The sequence below is a fragment of the Pseudopodoces humilis genome, chromosome 1 (genome assembly GCF_049639895.1).
Source record: "Pseudopodoces humilis isolate 2021_Gansu_Grassland_sample_001 chromosome 1, ASM4963989v1, whole genome shotgun sequence".
NCBI classification, from domain to species: domain Eukaryota; kingdom Metazoa; phylum Chordata; class Aves; order Passeriformes; family Paridae; genus Pseudopodoces; species Pseudopodoces humilis.
This window is the reverse complement of record NC_142200.1, coordinates 45,962,135-45,980,070: the sequence shown is the minus strand read 5'-3', so window position 1 is coordinate 45,980,070 and position 17,936 is coordinate 45,962,135. Positions and strand designations below refer to the sequence as shown.

At 36.6% G+C, this 17,936-nt stretch overlaps 1 protein-coding gene across 1 annotated transcript in view; it reads left to right on the top strand.

Annotated features, from left to right (window-relative positions):
• Positions 1-17,936, top strand: part of TTC39C (tetratricopeptide repeat domain 39C) — a 37,844-nt gene that overhangs the window by 11,597 nt on the left and 8,311 nt on the right. The window contains exons 3-10 of the mRNA XM_005517211.3: positions 1,085-1,213; positions 2,185-2,299; positions 5,762-6,116; positions 7,503-7,671; positions 14,643-14,736; positions 15,557-15,664; positions 16,170-16,279; positions 17,006-17,129. Coding sequence (XP_005517268.2) covers positions 1,085-1,213; positions 2,185-2,299; positions 5,762-6,116; positions 7,503-7,671; positions 14,643-14,736; positions 15,557-15,664; positions 16,170-16,279; positions 17,006-17,129 — 1,204 coding nt within the window. The remainder of the gene's footprint in view (positions 1-1,084; positions 1,214-2,184; positions 2,300-5,761; positions 6,117-7,502; positions 7,672-14,642; positions 14,737-15,556; positions 15,665-16,169; positions 16,280-17,005; positions 17,130-17,936) is intronic.

Below are 17,936 nucleotides of genomic sequence, written 5' to 3'. Positions count from 1 at the left end.
GATGAGAATTGAGAATACTGATTGACTGAAAAGTCATAATGAGCAAGTTAGATCTGTTAAATGCTTTTTTTGAATATAGCGTACTAGAAATTATGCCACGTATAAAAACTGAGCAAGTGTATTAGAAAATATTTGGATCTTTGTTTTTTAGACTCTCCTTATTCTGACTTCACTGCTTCATCTTAGATCTCACTAGAAATTATCTATGGTAATACTCTTTTGAAGGACAGAATTTATTATAATATGTCAGAAATACATTATTTGTGAATGAAATAAATATGAATTCTCTGTAGTGTGCAATATCAAAAAATACACTGGTTAGGAAACCTCCTGGGGCATATGTTTCCTTTTAAGTTGTGGAGGGGAGAAAGGAAAGAGAAAATCTCTCAGGCTTGCTTATCTGAATTGATGTGCTGAACCAGTGCAACATCACAGTGCAGCATCAGAGGATCTTGAAAGTATCTAGCTTAGCTGCTGTTCTAAATATAGCAGCAGCACTTTGTGTGCCTGTGTCATTCAGAGCTTTTGCTTAATGAGGTTCAAGAAAATAAGTTACTTGTCCTGAAATTTTTTTTTCAGTTGGTTTAGCAGTACTTGGAGTCAGATGTGGTTTCTTTTTCTTCTTACCTGTGGAGGGACTGTGGCTATTATTTTGAAGAATTTAATAGCTGCTTATTGTTACTGACCTTAAAGGCCTGTTATTTATATGAATGAATAAAAACAGATACCTACACAGATTGATATAATGCCTTACATAACAAAAATTGCAAATGAATGTATAGGAATATTTCTTCTACCTAAAGTAATCTGACAGTGCATTTAGTTTGACTGTATTTGAAGTCTAGGGTAGTGGTTAGCACTTAGTGTGTTCTGAGTTGATTGTCTTGAAATTTTGGTAAAGAACTCAATTTTCTAGTTCTGTGTTTATGTGTTAGAAGTATTTGCACTGATGTGTGTATATTAATACTTCAGTTTAAAAAGTTCTACTGTCCAGTTTTTATGAAAATTTTTACTGTCCCACAGGTTTTGTAGAAATAAAAGTATTTGTGGTTTTTATCATTCAAATGTGCTTGGTTTTTGATAGAATGCCATGATGACATTTGAAGAGGAGAAAATGCAGCTGGCATGTGATGACTTAAAGGCTACAGAGAAACTTTGTGAAAGTGAAGAAGCTGGAGTTATAGAAACAATCAAAAATAAAATTAAAAAGAACGTAAGAACATAATTTGTGTATTGAATAACTTTTTCTGGAAACTTCCTTTCTGTCCTCTTTGTATTGTGAAAAGATGATTTTTGGTATGTGAAGAACAGTTGAGATTAATAATAAATTTGGAAATTCAGTCAAATATTTTGCTTGGATTTCCTAATTATTCTAAAATATTTAGTCTCAGGTGAGTAAAGTGTCTTCTAAAGTGTCACGTTGTGTTGATGTTAGCAACTGTTTTCTGAACATGCAAAATTTGTGACCTACTAAAATTATTTCAGGAAGCTTGTAGCCTGTCTAATTCAGTCTAACTTTAATTCATCCATGCTCTAGTTATGTTCAAAAGTTGCAGCGTTGAGGCTGCAGATTGCTTTGAGCCAGGCATATTCCTAGGGAATTTTTCTTCTTTTTTTAGATTTTTCATTGTAAATAATAAAGGAAGAATAAAGCATGGAGATTCAGAACAAGTTAAAGCAGTTGTATAGAAACATCCAGTGAGCAGCCTGCCAAGTGCGACACAGCAGAACCACAGCAGAAAAAGAAGCCATTTCCCTTCAGTGTTTAGTTTTCTTGGTAAAAAGTGTTGAACCTGTTGAACTTAACTCTGCTCTTAAGGGGCACTGTATTTACCCTGCCACTTGTCATACACCCTTTTCTGTGCTCTTCGTGTTTAATATCTGTTAATTGCGTGTCTTAAGCATTTAGTAATAATTAAATGAAATTTTAATCTGTTCTGACAATTAGTAGAACCTTGTGTAAAATAACTGGTAATATATGTGTAAAATTTCTCTGTTAAGCAGGATTTTGCTTGATGATCTGTCCAAGAAATTTTAGCATAGTTTTCAACTTCAAAGTTAATTTAGTAGCAGTGCTACCACTTGCAGTTAATTTTGGATTTTTTAAATTTTTCATATTTAGACAAGTGTTGTGTATTATCTTTCTTAATATTTTTCTGTGCTCTGTGTTTGTATTCCAAACAGGTTGATGGACGGAAATCCACTCTATCCATGATAGATCGTCTACAAAGACAAATAATTGTAGCAGACTGTCAAGTCTATTTGGCTGTGCTCTCATTTGTCAAACAAGAGTTATCAGGTGTGCTGTGGCTTGTGTATTTAGATATATTTTAGCATGATGTCTTCTTAATAAAGCTTAAACTTAAAATTGCTGTATTATTATCAGGAAAAGTAATTGTTTTGTAAGGAGCACAGATCCATTTGAAACATTCCAAAATTGATACACCTACAGAGGTATTCCACCTCTGTGTAGGTAGTGGTGAAAAATGAGATAGATTGCTACAAATTAGAGCTTTTTTTCTTTTTCCATACCAATAATCATGTTCAGTTGGTTCTCCTTAGACAAGTTTAGAGGAGTTGGGATGAAGATGGGTAGCATCTATGCACTTTGTGGCCTGGAAGATAAAAGAGGCTGTTAAATCCAGGCCACTGGGAAAATACTGATATTCCATATGTATTCTGTTCCATATGTATTGTGTTCATGACAATTCAGGGAGGTGACAAAGTGCCAATGAAAGCAATTTTAAATGAGTGTGTGCTGAACATGGAACTGCTGAATCAGTTCTTACTCTGTGGTCACTGGAGTGTGTCCTTGCATGCCAAAGAGAGTAATCCTGTCGTGTTGAATACAAACCCTTCCTTTCAACTGCAGAGCTGTTTCTGATGTTTTCTTGCATTTCTGCATCTCTTGCACAATCTTAAAATATACTTTTATCTGTAAGTTTATAGAAACTCTGGTCAAGGTCATATAGAAAATATGAGTGTACCTCAGGGTCCTACCAAATCAATGAAGATCAAGATAAGGCAGACAGACCAAACTCTGCTGATTATCTGAAAAGAAATGTGGAAATATCATTCATATTATTTAAAATAAGACTTAAAAATTTCAGTCAAGGATGTAATGTTTTCTGTGATATCTAGATTTGTTTTATTCCAAGCTATGGCATCAAGAATATGTTTGGTTCTTGTTAGCAGAAATTCAGGAGATATTTCTGTCTACTTTGTGTGTTGTGCTGCAGAATGGTCTTGCTATTTTTGATGCAGTTCTGAGTTTTTGTTTGTGGTGGTTATTTTTTCCCTCCCTCTTGAAGCTTTTTCCCCTTGTTTCAGTATGTATTCTGCAGCTGCATAACTGGGTTGGATGCTGTAACTGAAGGTGGTGTCTGTTCCTTTTCTCTCTTGTCTGCAGCTCAGAGAACTCAAGTGGGTAGCAGAGAATTGCAGAACATGCAGTATATTTGGGTTATTCTACTGAGCAAAAAATATACCTGAAATCTTTAGTTAAAATTTCAAGTAGCTAAATGCTATTTCAGTGACTGCTAGTTACTGGCATTGCTGAGGTATTGGATTCATTATTTTGTGTTTTAAAGTATATTATCTTTCTGTTTATGTACATACGTTCTTTGTTTTTATCGTATTTCTGCACATTTCTGCAAGATTATTGAAATAAGTGCAATTTCACAAAAAAAAAACCCAGGAGACAAATACTTCTGATTGGTGGATGGGTGAAAAATTATTTGTGTTTTTCTTCCTGGAGCAGTTTGACAAGAAGCATATGATGCTACGCAAGTTGGTTTCTCATATGCTTAACACATTTTATATTTTCTTTTCCACCCTCGTGGATGTATTAGAAATACTTTCATCATAAAGTTCTTGGCAGACCACATTGACATTAGCTTCCCCTGGCAATACTGAACTACCTTTTCTTGGTATTTATCACTACTGTCATGGGTCTGACTGCTTTCATGTCGGGAAGTCAGCTTTGTGATTTGGCTTGATTTAATTTTTATGTCTAAAAAGTCAGAAATTCCTTGTTTTAATTTGTTAGATTGTTCTGTATTGGTATAGGAATATCATATCAATTATGGTTATGATGTGTTAGTGAACAGTTTAGTGACAGCACACCAAGGGAAGTAAAGTGTAAAACTGTGCTTTTTTTTCATACCACATCTTTTACATTTCGTGCTTGCATTGGAACACAGTAGTTAGCTGTGGGCAGAATCACTATCTTTAGGAGAAGTAAAATGTGGGGTTTTCTTACTACCTGTGTGCTGCATTGCTGTGCAGGGTTGTGTGAGCATTCATCTTGTGGTGAGCCACATAACTTTTAAAGTACTCTGTGCAGCCAAAAAGTGACCTAATTGCTTAAAATTGGAGTAGTGTTAGTCTTGTAATGCAGCTGAATCAAGGTTGGGGGGTTTAATTTTTATTCTAATACTTTAATACTCATCTCAAGAGAGAGGATTGATTTTTTTTAAATATTTCCAAGTTCATGTTGACAGAACCCGTCTGTCATAACTGAGAATACAAATTTTACAGTCTTTCTCAGTACAGTTTTTTTAAGACTATCAAACTAGCTTCATGCCCTCTTAGTATAACAAGAATCCAAAAAGAGGTAGTCTAGTCTGTGATGTTACTTTCTCTAGAAATGTGGGGCTTTTTTTGTGATTTGTGAGGGTTTTTGTCAAAGACATCAAAGGCTTTTATAGAGTTGTTTGGTATTAATAGCATCTTGCTTTTCTTTGACACACCCCACCTGTTATGGTCTAATTCTGGCATTAGTTATAACACTGATCTTTGCAAATCTGGCTATATTTGTTTAGAACACTGCTGCTATAACCATGTTTTTATTTTATTTTTAGTTAGTCTTTGTCACTGCAGTTCCTAACTCTCAGGGCTCCTTCACAGCCAAAATGCTGGTGTCTGTTTTTACAGCTAATCTGTGCAAGGATGTTCTCCATTTGTTTCATGTTTAATGCTTATCATTATTAAAGGGTGTGCTTGTAACAAAGATGATTTTTGTGTAAATAGACAAATTGAACGCCTTCATCTTTTGATGTCAGGCCTTTTTTTACCCTGCTGTAAAGATCACAGACTGAGAATACTGTCATTCTCCAACAAGAATGCTCAAGACCAGATTTCTAGGGTAATTGAGGTACCCACATTGAATTTTAAATTAAGGAAGTTAGGCAACTGAAAAATACTTAAAAACCATATAATTTTTGTGTGTTTTCTTTTTTCTTTTTTGTCCTTAATTGTAGGGCACTGTGTTCATGTGAAGGGCAGGGAAATGATAATGTTGAAAATTTTACTGTCTAACCCAAAGGAGAAGCTTTCCTTAGTATTTTCCCGTCAACTGTCTTGTAACACAATTTTAAGAGAGGAAGTGTAATCCCTTTTGAGTTTTGCTTCTCTCTACTAGACAGCCGTTTTATTGCACTCTACAGTGGAGCAAAATCCAGCATTAAGTTCTTTGATTGCTCTCTTTCTCTCTGACAGCTGTACTGCCACATTGCTGACTGCAGGTGCCTTTGTGTTGTGTGCTGCTGTAAAATCTGTGGTTGTACGCACTGAAGTTCATAGTGCCCAGTGTGCAAGACCTCTCTGAGGGAACAGTAGCTATTACAAAATCCTTTATACACTAAGTTGTTGCAAATAGAGCATCCTGGGTATGGAAAATAGCATTTACAGTATACTTAGGATGTTTGGCTTCTGAAGCATGTCCTTGAAGTATTTATTTTCTTCCTTGATTTTTTTATAGCGTACATAAAAGGTGGGTGGATACTCCGAAAAGCCTGGAAAATTTACAATAAGTGCTATACAGACATTAATGCACTTCAGGAAATTTATCAGAAGAAAACAACTCAGGAATCTTTGACTTCTGATGCTGCAAATGATAATCATATTGCTGCAGAAGGTGTAACGGAGGATTCGCTAAACAGACTGAAAGGTGCTGTTAGCTTTGGATATGGACTTTTTCATCTTTGCATATCCATGGTGCCCCCAAACCTGCTCAAAATCATCAACCTGCTGGGTTTTCCTGGAGACCGCCTACAGGGGCTTTCCTCACTGATGTATGCAAGTGAAAGTAAGGACATGAAGGCCCCTTTAGCTACGTGAGTAGCTATATTGAAATGCTTTGGTAGATAACTTAGTACTAAAAGTAAGTAACTGGGAAAAACTCAAAACCAGAAAGTCATGTTGCTTTAAAGGAAACAACAGCAGGTAAAATAAACTGATAGTTTGTTGTTTAACATACCATGGTTTAGTAAATTCATCGCTTACTAATGTACGAGATCTCTGCTGTTAATTATTTACGTGTATTTGGGGTTTGGGTCAGTATTTTGCTGTATTCTTCAGTACCTGCAGTTCTAATGTTCTGTAGTTTAAATGCCAGCAGAGTAAATAAAAGCTCCCCTGAAGGCTGTGTGAATTTACCTGAGTTACACTCTCTGCTGTGGAGGGCATACTACTTAGTATGAGTCACTGGACTCATTTAGCCATTTTTTCTTACTACTAACACAAAACATTTTCAATGGTTTTCATTTTTTTTTAGCATCTCAGTGAAATGACATGTTCCTTACAGTATTTTTAAGGGAGTATTTTGTATGTATTCCTTTTCCTAAGACTTCATCTGCGCTCAAGTATTTTCAAGAGCTGAAGGATTGGCCAGACCTAATTTAAACTGCCCTCATAAATGGCTTTATTATTCCATTATCTACAAATATCTACAAATTAATGCTTTTATTACTGGACCTACAGCAGGTACCATCAGGTGTCAGTTTTGAAATACTGACAGCAGAGCTAAAGTTTCTTCTGCTTCAGAAGAAAAATTGTGATTCTATTAGTTTCAAAAATTATGGGATTAAATATTCCTGTTGGTCTTTCTCCTTTCTAAGGGAGAAAAATGATACATTTGGAGAATGATTCCTCCTTTAGATAGTCTTGGAAAGCTTTGTGCTCTGCCTTTGTTTCCAGGAGCAATGTAGGTCGTGTAAATATTTACCCTTCTGAACACAGGATATATTTTGTTTTCATATTGATTTCAAGAGTGTCTGCTGGTGTGTGCTCAGGGTTTTTTGTTGATTTTTGTCAGGATTTTTTGGTTGTTCGGTTTTGGGATTTTTGTTTGCTTTATGTTATTGTTTGGCTTTTTTTTTGTTTCTCTCTCTAGTGAAGAGTTAGTTTTCAAAGTTTTATTGTGGTTTTTTCTTTTCTAAAATGTACTGAGTTCTAAAGGCTCAATTGCTTTGATGCTATGAGCTCAATTGTTACATTGCCTTTGGGTAATGTGCACTGGATTGTATGTTCAGGTGCAATTTAGGAGTATGTAGGATGTATGGCAGTAGTATTGTGTTTAAAGTATAAAGCCAGATTGTATAATACAAGATTCATATCTGTCTTTGTCTTCCAGAATAATTTAAAAGTTTGTCTGTGTAGAATGTTATCCTTAAATTTCTGTTTACAAGCTGTAATCCTTTTTACTCTTCTATTTCTTTTAGATTAGCTCTGTTGTGGTACCACACAGTTGTTCGTCCCTTTTTTGCCCTTGATGGCAGTGATAACAAGGCAGGGTTGAAGGAGGCAAAAGAAATTCTTGCCAAGAAAGAATCTGCTTATCCAAATTCTTCTCTGTTCATGTTCTTCAAGGGAAGGATACAGCGATTAGAGGTATTGCATATTTTCATTCTTTAGACTGATTTTTCCTCCTGATTGTTTCTTTTGTTTTTGTGATGTGAATGAACTGTGCAAGCTTCAGCAGATTGTGACTAAAGATACACGTACACGGAAAGATAAGAAAGATTGGATTAAGTCCTTCCTAGTTTCAAGTTCACGTGCAAAACTTGCTCTTCTACTAGGTCTGTCTGAATTAATAACATTTTGAAATTCTTTTTTAGCTACTTGATACTTCTGCAACTCTGCTAAAAGGAAGTGCATTTGGCCACTCAGATTTCTTGAGCTATTTCAGTTTTGCTTGTCAAGCTCAAATTGAGTATTATCTGCTGAGTATATGGTATTTATCTTCCTCTTGGTTTTGTGCATTGCTCATATACAGCTAATTCTTTGCAGTAGTTTCCCTCAAATAACTACTTCGGTTTTCAGAGGTCACACCAGGATGTTTTTTGTTACTAAGAGTGAGCTCTGACCTGAACAGAAATGTATTCACTGAAAATGTGTTTGTGAATGCTATTGCAAAGCATTATTCAAACACTGCAGCAGCCTTGTGGATTTTGGCTGAATTATTCTCTAAGAATCTGTTTGAAGTACTACTCAACTCCTAGCTGCTGCTTTTATCAGACCGGAATATTTTCTGAGCAATTACATGAACCAGAAAACCTAACACAAAAGCAGGAGCCCAGAATGTTCAAACCCTTCATGTCAACATTATAATTACAAGAGCTAATTGAGATGTTGATGGCCGTTCCTTTCTAGATTTGCTGTTAAATCTTTCAGATGTAGCTCAGTATTTTCGGAGAGGTAGTAACAGAACAGAGGAACAGCCTTCAGAGAAGAGTGCCCTTTCAGATTTGCAGGCATACCCCTGCATGGGATTTGAATGTTTTGGGTTTTTTTTCCTGTCTTTCTGAAAGCAGTGGTGCATTTTGGAAATTACATTGTCACAGGCAAGTTGTCGGTCTTGAGAAAGTATTGCTGTTGCCTGAGTAGGAAAGACCTTAGTGGGTTTTATTCATTTATATGCCTCTTCCATTCTTATGGTAAAAATCAAATTTGTTGGGAATAACTACACAATGAATGCAGGGTATAAATTGGTATTTTAATGTGACAAGGGATAAAATTCAAATGATTCTTTTGACTTTCAGGGAAAGTTATGGCAAAAGTCTAAGCATAAATTATTAATAAATGGAGTGTATGTGTAAAGAAAGAGGATATATTTGGGATAAGTATCAGTTTTGTGTAGTCAGTCCCTTTCTGGAGAACTGTAATATTTCAAAGGAGAGTTGTTTAAATGTAATCTTACTGCATTATTTAATGCACAAAGACTGTATGGAGATAGTGAAGTTTAGCTCCAAGTGAATGGTGACAGCATGGCCATGTTAACTAAGTCAGTAGCTCAGGCAGGCGGAGTGCTGTGCATTATGCTGTGTAGCCATGCCCTTAGTCAGCAGAAAGCTTTTTGGTTGCTGGCAGGAATTAAAATGTCCCTTTGCTGTCTATTCATGTGTGTGTTTTCATGAGAGCTTTTCCATTCAGCAGCCTCTTCCCCCTCCCCCCCATCATTTCTTTGTTCCCAGTGGTGCTCTGTCACTGAGGTTTTGCTATGTCCAAATGTTCCTGTTAAGTGTCTTGGTCTCTTCTAGATTTTGTTAGGACTTTTCCAGCTTAATTTGCTTAAAGGCTGTTGGCGTAATAGTGAAGGAAGGAATGTGACTGGTGGCAATGACATGGGGAGCTGCACTGGGTTTCTGCACAACACACTTGTGATTACCTGTGTCCTGAATCTGGGCATTGGTCTTACAGCGTCCATTGCATATTGGTGTGTCCAGCAGGACCAGGGCAGTGACTGTCCCCTTGTGAGGGGCCACTGGTGAGGCTACACCTCGAGTAGTGTCCAGTCCTGGGCCCCTCAATTCAAGACAGACATTGAGGTTGTTGGTGTGTCTGGAGAAGGGCAGCACAACTGGTGAAGGGTCTGGAGCATGAGTCCTTTGAGGAGCAGCTGAGGGAGCTGGGGTTGTTCAGTCTGGAGAAGAGAAGGCTTAGGGGTGGCCTCTCTACAACTGCCTGAAAGGAGGCTGTAGCTAGCTGGGGATCAGCCTCTTCTCCCAGGCGGTGAGTGATAGGATGAGGGACATGGCTTCAAGCTGAGCTAGGGGAGATTAAAGTTCCACATCAGCAGTAATTTAGTTGCACAAAAGGTTGTTAAGAATCAGAACAAGCTGTGCAGGGAGGTGGTGGGATTGCCTGAAGGTATTCAAGAAATTATTGGATGTGGTTCTTGGTGCTGTGGCTTAGTTGCCAAGGTGATGATTGGTTAAGGATTGGACTGATCTTGGAGGTCTCTTTCAACCTAAATGATTCTGTGATTCTGAACCAGACGTGCACAGACACTCACATTACAGGCAAATAAGCTGAGTTGTAATTTCCTCCTCATTTCCAAGAGCTCCTGCAAAGTCTAGGAAGTGCTTATTTGGCCTTCCTTGAAACTGTTAGTGCATAGGTAGGTTTAAATTCTTTCCAGTGGGCATAGGATATTATTCCAGATGGCTTACCAGAATTGTATTTTAATGTATATGCACTTAAAAGTATACCTTGAGCTGAAGCTTATCTACTTTAGAGTCCTTCTTTTACATCTGTCATCTCTTAGCAGTTCTATGACATAATATAATAGTACAGATAGATAAAAGGCCCCTTAGATGTTACTCAGAAGACCTTGTGTGTTCCATTTATGGTTGTAGGGTTTGCGTTAGGGCCTGCTAGCACTCAGTCTATCAAATTTTTTCCTTTTGCTTTTTTGTAGCCTTCAGCTGATGGTATATTCAGCTTCCATTAGGAAACCTTCATACTGTATGTATGTGTCTTTTCTTTTCTATGGAGAAAAAACAAGTAAGGAGCATTGTTCAGACCATGGACACCTGGAGACAGGGAAACTGTTCAAAACGCAGGAGCAGTAATTCAGGACTGGACAGTGAGACACAAATCTGACAAAGGGGGAAATTGCCAAGAAAGGCAGTCAAGGAGAAAGCACTATCTCTCTGAAACCTTCCTGTCTATAAAAGACAAATGAACAGCATGGGACTGAATAATGCTTTGTGCCCCAAAAAGCATGAATGGATATTAGTCAGTAAAACCTTAGCAGACTTCAGTTTTCAAAGAAGTAGCCTTACAGGTGCAATAAATGTGGAGCAGATAATCTGCAGGGTTTTTTTTCTGGATTCACATTTTTGAGGAAAAAGTCTGAAAGCGTTTGGAGACTATTGAATTGAGCAATTTAAGGGAAAGGAAAGAAGGATGATCTGGGGAGACTGGAATGAAAATGCACCAGGAAGTTAAAGGTTGCACTGCTAGGCTGATCAAATGACTTTTTTCTTTCCAAAGAGCAGGTTAAAAGATTGTGTATTAAAAGTAGCATTTTTACTGACTTTTGTGTAATTCACTAAGGCTGCTTTTATGGACATTTCTGTGCTTGATTTGTGATTATATGGTATGTATTCCATCCTCACAAGTATTTCTTTGTCAAGGTCTGACAATTTCTATCTTTGAAATAACTTACCTTTAAAGCTGGTAGTGATATTTCATGTAAGCTTAAACTACTGCAAACAAGTGAGAATTATGTTTTATAGTTAGGCCTAAAAGGTACATAAAAATAGAGTTGGTATTATAATGGCTGAAACCCACTGGTCTGAAATAGGTCCACAGGCACAGCCAGAAACTCCATTTCTTATTACTGTGAAAGTAAAAATATTGCCACCCACATTCTAGATGTGTATTGTCTGATACTAGAATGATGTTAATACACACCAGCTTAACTTTGAAACCAAGACTTACACTATTCAGGTGTGGTTTTGTAGCCAGTAGTGGAAGATGGACATGGAGGTAGCATGGGAGAGGGCAGTGAGAGGTGGTGTTCTGGATCTTGCCCATTTCTGCTTTTCATCTTCCAGTTTTGCTTTCTCTTTTCTTCTTTTTTTTTTCTTCCCTAGTCAGCAACACTGTTTAAAATCTTTTAAAATCATACCCCTCAACAATAGTTTAATAAATTGATAGCTTCATGTGGAGAGCAATAAGGGTATAAAGCAAAAATAAAGTATAAAATATATATGTGTATATATATATTATATATATGTATAGGTATATATAAAAAATAGGAAATCTCTGGCTGCAAAAAAAATCCCTCAGGTTCTGAGGTTTGACCCATATTTTCCATTGGTGTAGGTGCATGTAAATAGTCTGAAGGAAAAAGTACCAAATACTCTAGCTGACACCAGTGGTAGCTTTAGGTGTGCTAAATTGTGGTTGATGAGCAGGCTGCTCAAAATGTGCTGTGGTAACATGTGCTTAAATGTAGTGTCTACAAGCACTCTTGCTTTTTAGCTACCTTTTGTAGATGTTATAGTATCAGCACCTTCATTCTTATTTAGGGGTGAGAAGCTGTGGTATAGAAAAGCAGGCTGAGGACAAGAGTAATAGCAAACATTGAGAAGTCTTAAATGAGCTTTCTGGAAGACAATCACAGTGATGTCTAAAGTAAAAAAAAAAAATGAAGACATTTAATGTCAAGGTTTATTTTCAGGAAATGTGCTGACTTTTCTAGTTACTTTTTGCTATAAAGTACAGTATCCTAGTTTTATTCTAGTTTGATTTTGTGACTTGTCTAAGGAAAAATGGGTTTTAGTGTGTTAAGGAATAGAAAGTGTAGGCTTTAAAACACCCATATAGTGTCCTCTGGTATAAATTGTTAGCTTTTAGAAGTTGATTTTTGGTTTTCCCTTGTTTCTGAGCGTGGTTTCTTAAAATCTTTATGAATTCAGAGTGGTAGTTGAGAATAGAGATGTTCTGGGAGGAGAAAGGTGTCCTGAGATTTCAGAACAACTCTAGGGAAATGTATGCTGTCATGGGAAGCCGTCTTGTCTTGGTAAGCTCTGTAGATGCTTAGTTGTTGGGTTGGAGTTTTCAGTTTTAATAGGAAGTCCAGAAATGTAAGACTAGGCTTCTCACATTAGGTTGATAAATCCTCTTTATGGTTTTGTAGTTCTGTATGTTACATATTTTAAGGTTCATCTTTTTTTGTCTTTATATTATGTCCAAGAGAAACATGAGCAATGTCTATTGAAGGAATTAAGTGTGTGTGTCTATGTATTTATAAAGCTGAAAAACATCAATTTCAGGTGCAGCCAGGATGTTATGCTTAGACTCTTAGGACTTAATAATTCTTTTTGTTTGTTCTTTTAAGCAGTAAACAGATAGTAATTAATTTAAGAATTAACACCAAGAGTAGTAATTCATCTTCCAGGATGTTGCTGCAATCCCTGGAGATGATTGAAACTTCAATTATTAATTAATGTCTCTGAAACGTACTTGAATGAGCTTGATGCTGAAGGAAAACTTAGGCAGATGTCAAAACACTTGAGAGATCTAGAGAGTTAGAGAGGTGGATTATAGAAGATTCAACAGTCTGAACTTGTATATTGCCAGGTGGTTGGTATTTCCTGTGCTGCCCCAGGCAGGTGTACAGCATTGTAGACAATGGGTTGATGGCCTGTAGTCATTGTACGGAATAAATGATTTCTATTTCAGAATGGTTAGGGGTTTAGAAGGCAGTATATCTTTGAAGAGGACTAAATATCCAGATTTTTTTTTCTTTTTTTCCTCAGAAGCATTGAAAACACAGATTTACAGAGATTTTTAATTCCTAGCACAGAAATAAAGTTCTAAACTGATGTTATTTTATTTTTTCTGTAAGACTGGCCCTTTCCAGGTAGTTGTGGTGATACAGCATCAGTGAACAAGGTGTGCATGGCCCAGGCTTACTGACAATTCTGAGGGCAAATATAACTCACCTGTCTTTCTGTGTTGTATTCTGCCTTGCCAACAAGCATCTTATTTCAATCACTGTAGTGCTTTCTAAGTATACAGTGTTTATACTGATACAGCTGTGGCTCCCTGTGCAGGCAGTTGTGCTGTCTTGATGCAGTGTGTATTATTTACAGTTAAATCATTCCTTAGCAACTAAACCAGTTTTCCCTGATGAGACAAGGGAGGAAAACTGATACAATCATTTCAGAGCTCTGTGTGTGCCTGGACTTAAGCTACAGTGCTGCAGATCTTTGTAGGAATTTTTGAATTCAGTTATGCTGGCATAGATGGTGGGTTTGCATTTTCAAGGGTTTCTTTTGCTCACATGCTTAGTCAGCAGCGAGTGGCTTAAAAATTCTTCTGTTGTATAAATTATAATAAATATATGTGATAATAAATACAGGAATGGTATTAAAGCTGGTTTAGGCTGTATTGGAATATACAGTATGTTTAAAACTAACTAAATACTGATTTTCACTCCCCCCAATAATAATTGATAGGGGGAAGTCCCATCCCAGACTGGGAAAACCACGTAGTCAAAAGAACTATCATTCTAGTTCTTAGCAAAAAGAGCTGACATTTTTCTAAGTTGTTGCTAGCTAATGATTTTATCAAAATGGTTTTTCTCTCATATGCTTTTTTATCTTATTACGTCATGCAGCATTTATGAATTTTCTATTAACTGTTGCTTAAAGGGGTTTCTGGGGGATATGGGAAGAGGTTGGAAAGTTCAAAATAAATGAAATCAAACACTAAAGGTGTCTCTTGTACAGGAAACTAAACTTAATTGGCAGATGCTAAAAATATGACTTTTAAAGGTGGAATGACTAGTACAGGTAGAAGTGAGATTACTTAAAAGCTTACTGCACAAACCCAATGCATTTTGGACTTAATAGCACATAGCAGGAATACAGTCACTGATTTTTAAGGTTGAAGATTGAGACATGGCCTGACCCGGCTGCTACTACACTATTAAACTCCTCTAATTTTTATTAACTACCTATTAAAAGAAATACAAATTCTTTTCTTTATCTCAATTAAATTATCCAGCAAATTTTAAATCTCAGGTGTCTGATTTTTTTTTCTTTTTCTTTCACTTTTGTTAGTGTCAAATTAATAGTGCCTTGACCTCATTTCATACTGCTTTGGAACTTGCAACAGACCAAAGGGAGATTCAACACGTCTGCTTATACGAAATAGGTAACGTTGGATGTGTTTGCACCATAAATAGCTCACTTTCAAGTTTTGACTGGCAGCTTCAGTAAACAAACTGGAGACTTCTTACTAGGATTTTAAAAAAATGGCCTTTGTTGTGGATAGATTATGGTAATAATCTTGTTTAGACAAGTAGAATTCAACACTTCTTCATAATAAAATTATCTGCAAGTACAAGGTGATGGAAAACCAGAGAGTAGACTCTGGAATCAAGGTCAAACTGTTAATCTACTAAGTATTATTTAAAATTAGAAAAAAATACATCTGACTTGTCTGTAGAGTCACCATTTCTATGCCAGAAACTAATCAGTTTAGTGAAGCCTCACTGTTTTCAGGGTCTGTATTTCATGTTCATTTCCTTCTATCAATAGTAGGATATGATATATGGTCTTAATTTGCATACAAGTCTTTATAATGGAGAATATAGGTAGCTTTAAGTGGGATCTTGTCACAGTAGAAAATAATAAGGGAAGAAGTAGTAGCTTTGTAAGTTTCAGCATTCTACAAAATGTAGTATCTAAATTTTAAAAATGAGAGCTTTTGGGGTGTAATTTTGTTCCTGCTCTGAATTGTGGTTTCATTATTTCCTATGGAATCTTCTAATTCAAAATGTCCCAGTAAATTCAAACCAGACTTTAAATGTACATAATTTGTTTTGCTTTTAATTTTCCAGTTAGTTTTATAGTTGTTAAACGTGCTCCAGCTCTCATAACAAAACAAGCATGGCAGAACTGTGTTTCAATAATGTTGACACCAGGTTTGAGTTACTGTTACTTCCCTGAAATTAAATCAGTGTTGCTTTTAGGTTGGTGCAGCATGATAGAAATGAACTTCAAAGATGCGTTTGAATCCTTTGAAAGGCTTAAAAATGAATCCAGGTGGTCCCAGTGCTACTATGCTTATTTAACAGCAGGTGAGTATACCCAGGGGTGTTGGGTAAATGGTAAGTCAGTGATGTGGTAAGGTTTTGGCATTGTTTTCTTTTGGGAAACTTGCTGGTGCATGTAGTGCTGTCCACACTGCCTGCTGCACATGCAACTTTGTGCCAGGCTTGACTTGGACAATTGTGTTTGTTTCCATAATGAACACTTGCATGCCCATACGTGTACCTGCCTGTCTGTACACCCCTCTCCATGTAGGTAGAATTATTACCACTTTACAAGCTTGGTGATACTACTTCCTTTAATAGATATAAAAAGTAGTACTTAGTTTTTAATGAATGCAAGGGTACCTGGGGGAGTTAAGATTACCATCTTGGTCAAATCCTTGATAATTTTTGATAAAATTTGATAATTTGATCATTTTCTGGAGGTGAGTGTGTGGAGGTTTTTCTCTGTGACCATATGATGTCAAATCTTAGATTTTCCTGTTTCATATCACAGTACTGTTAATGTATTTTTGTTTCTGTGTTCTTGCAGTGTGTCAAGGAGCCACTGGTGATGTCAGTGGTGCTCAGAATGTGTTCAAGGAAGTTCAGAAGCTTTTCAAAAGAAAAAACAATCAGATTGAACAATTTTCAGTGAAAAAGGTTAGTTTTTGCATGGGCTGACTTGTTTTGGAACAGTGATGACAGTTCTTAGTTCGGTGTTTTCTTTAGCAGGTTGTATATCTCTTCTGCTGTGCTGCTTCTGTAGAATTTGTGGGAAAGGAATGGGTTGGAAAAAGAATAGTGTCATTGGAAGGACCTAACAAAAGAAATGAATTAGCTCTTCACTCTATAACTCTAATAATATAACTTTATATATATATAATATGTTATATATTATATAATAATATAATATAACTTTAATAATTACTCTATAAGTAAGTATAAGTAGTTGCTTTGGTAATTTTCCTTCTAGCTTTGCCTTTCTTACTCCTTTTTATCTTGTCTTGTTTGTGAAAGCCTTAGTTGTTTTTGAGAGCTAGGAGTTGTTTAGGAAATAGCTCTCAACTGATGATCTTGCAGATGGTATTGTCTTCACGTCCAGTCAGTGTATATTGGGACTGTGAAATACAGTAAAACCCAGTCAGGCTGCACACAAGGAGGTTATAATTTTGATCAATATGTAAGCCCTTTAATTAGTTGAAAGATTTTGATTTTTAGTCTTAAAATCTTTAAGCTAAGTTACTGCTGACTTTATTTTCATAAAATTGTTGGGTGACTTTATAAATCAGTTAAAATTAGTGTTTGTGATACATTGTTTTTGAATATCATGTTCCCTCTAAAAGAATGAATTATAGATCTCCCTTCCTTCTTTCTCCCACTTTGCAGGCAGATAGATTTAGGAAACAAGTGCCAACCAAAGAGCTCTGTGTCCTAGCATCCATTGAAGTGTTATACTTATGGAAAGCCCTTCCAAACTGTTCCCTCTCGAATTTACAACACATGAGTCAAGGTATATATGGCTCTTTGATTTATTTATTTGCATTTTAATGTGATGTAGGATTTTATGCTGTAGTGTGGAACAGCTAATTGCAGTAGCATGAAAATTTTAACTTGTGTGCATGTGTCATAGCAAAATACAGGTGAGTAACAAAAGAATAATGACGACTCAGCCTAGTGCTACATTTTTACAATTTTTTGGGAGATGTAACTGCCTGCTGCATATAACGTCGTTAATCATTGTTTAAAATGAAACAATAGCATGATAGTTACTGTTCCAAGTCACTGAGCAAAATGTAACTCAATTAAACCTAGCAACAAAATTGAAAAAAAGTTAAAACTACCTATTCATGCCTGCATGTCAGTTTTCTTCTGAGAGGAAATAGGTAGCTTGTAAAGTTATCTATGACATGGGAGGTGCTCTATTTGTCCTCGGACCTTCTTAGTGGTAAATGATTGCCTCTTCCTTAGTCTCCAGCTGACTTTAGGTGTCTGTCACATGAAGCTTATGGTAGCAGTGTGTATCATGAAGTGTTCAGTGCTTCTCACTCCATCCAGCAATCACTCATGTTTGCATGCTGCAAACAGTTTCAAGCTGATTGAAGAGAAGCTCAACATGACCTGTAAATGTGCATTGGCAGCCCATTGACTGCATCAAAAGGAGTGTGGCCAGTAGGTCCAAGAAGGTACTCTGCCCCTCTGCTCTGCTCTGGTGAGATCCCACCTGGAGTGCTGTGTCCAGGTCTGGTGTGCTCAGCACCAGAAAGACATGGACTTGCTGGAGCAGGTCCAGAGGAGAGACACAGATTATCAGAGGGTT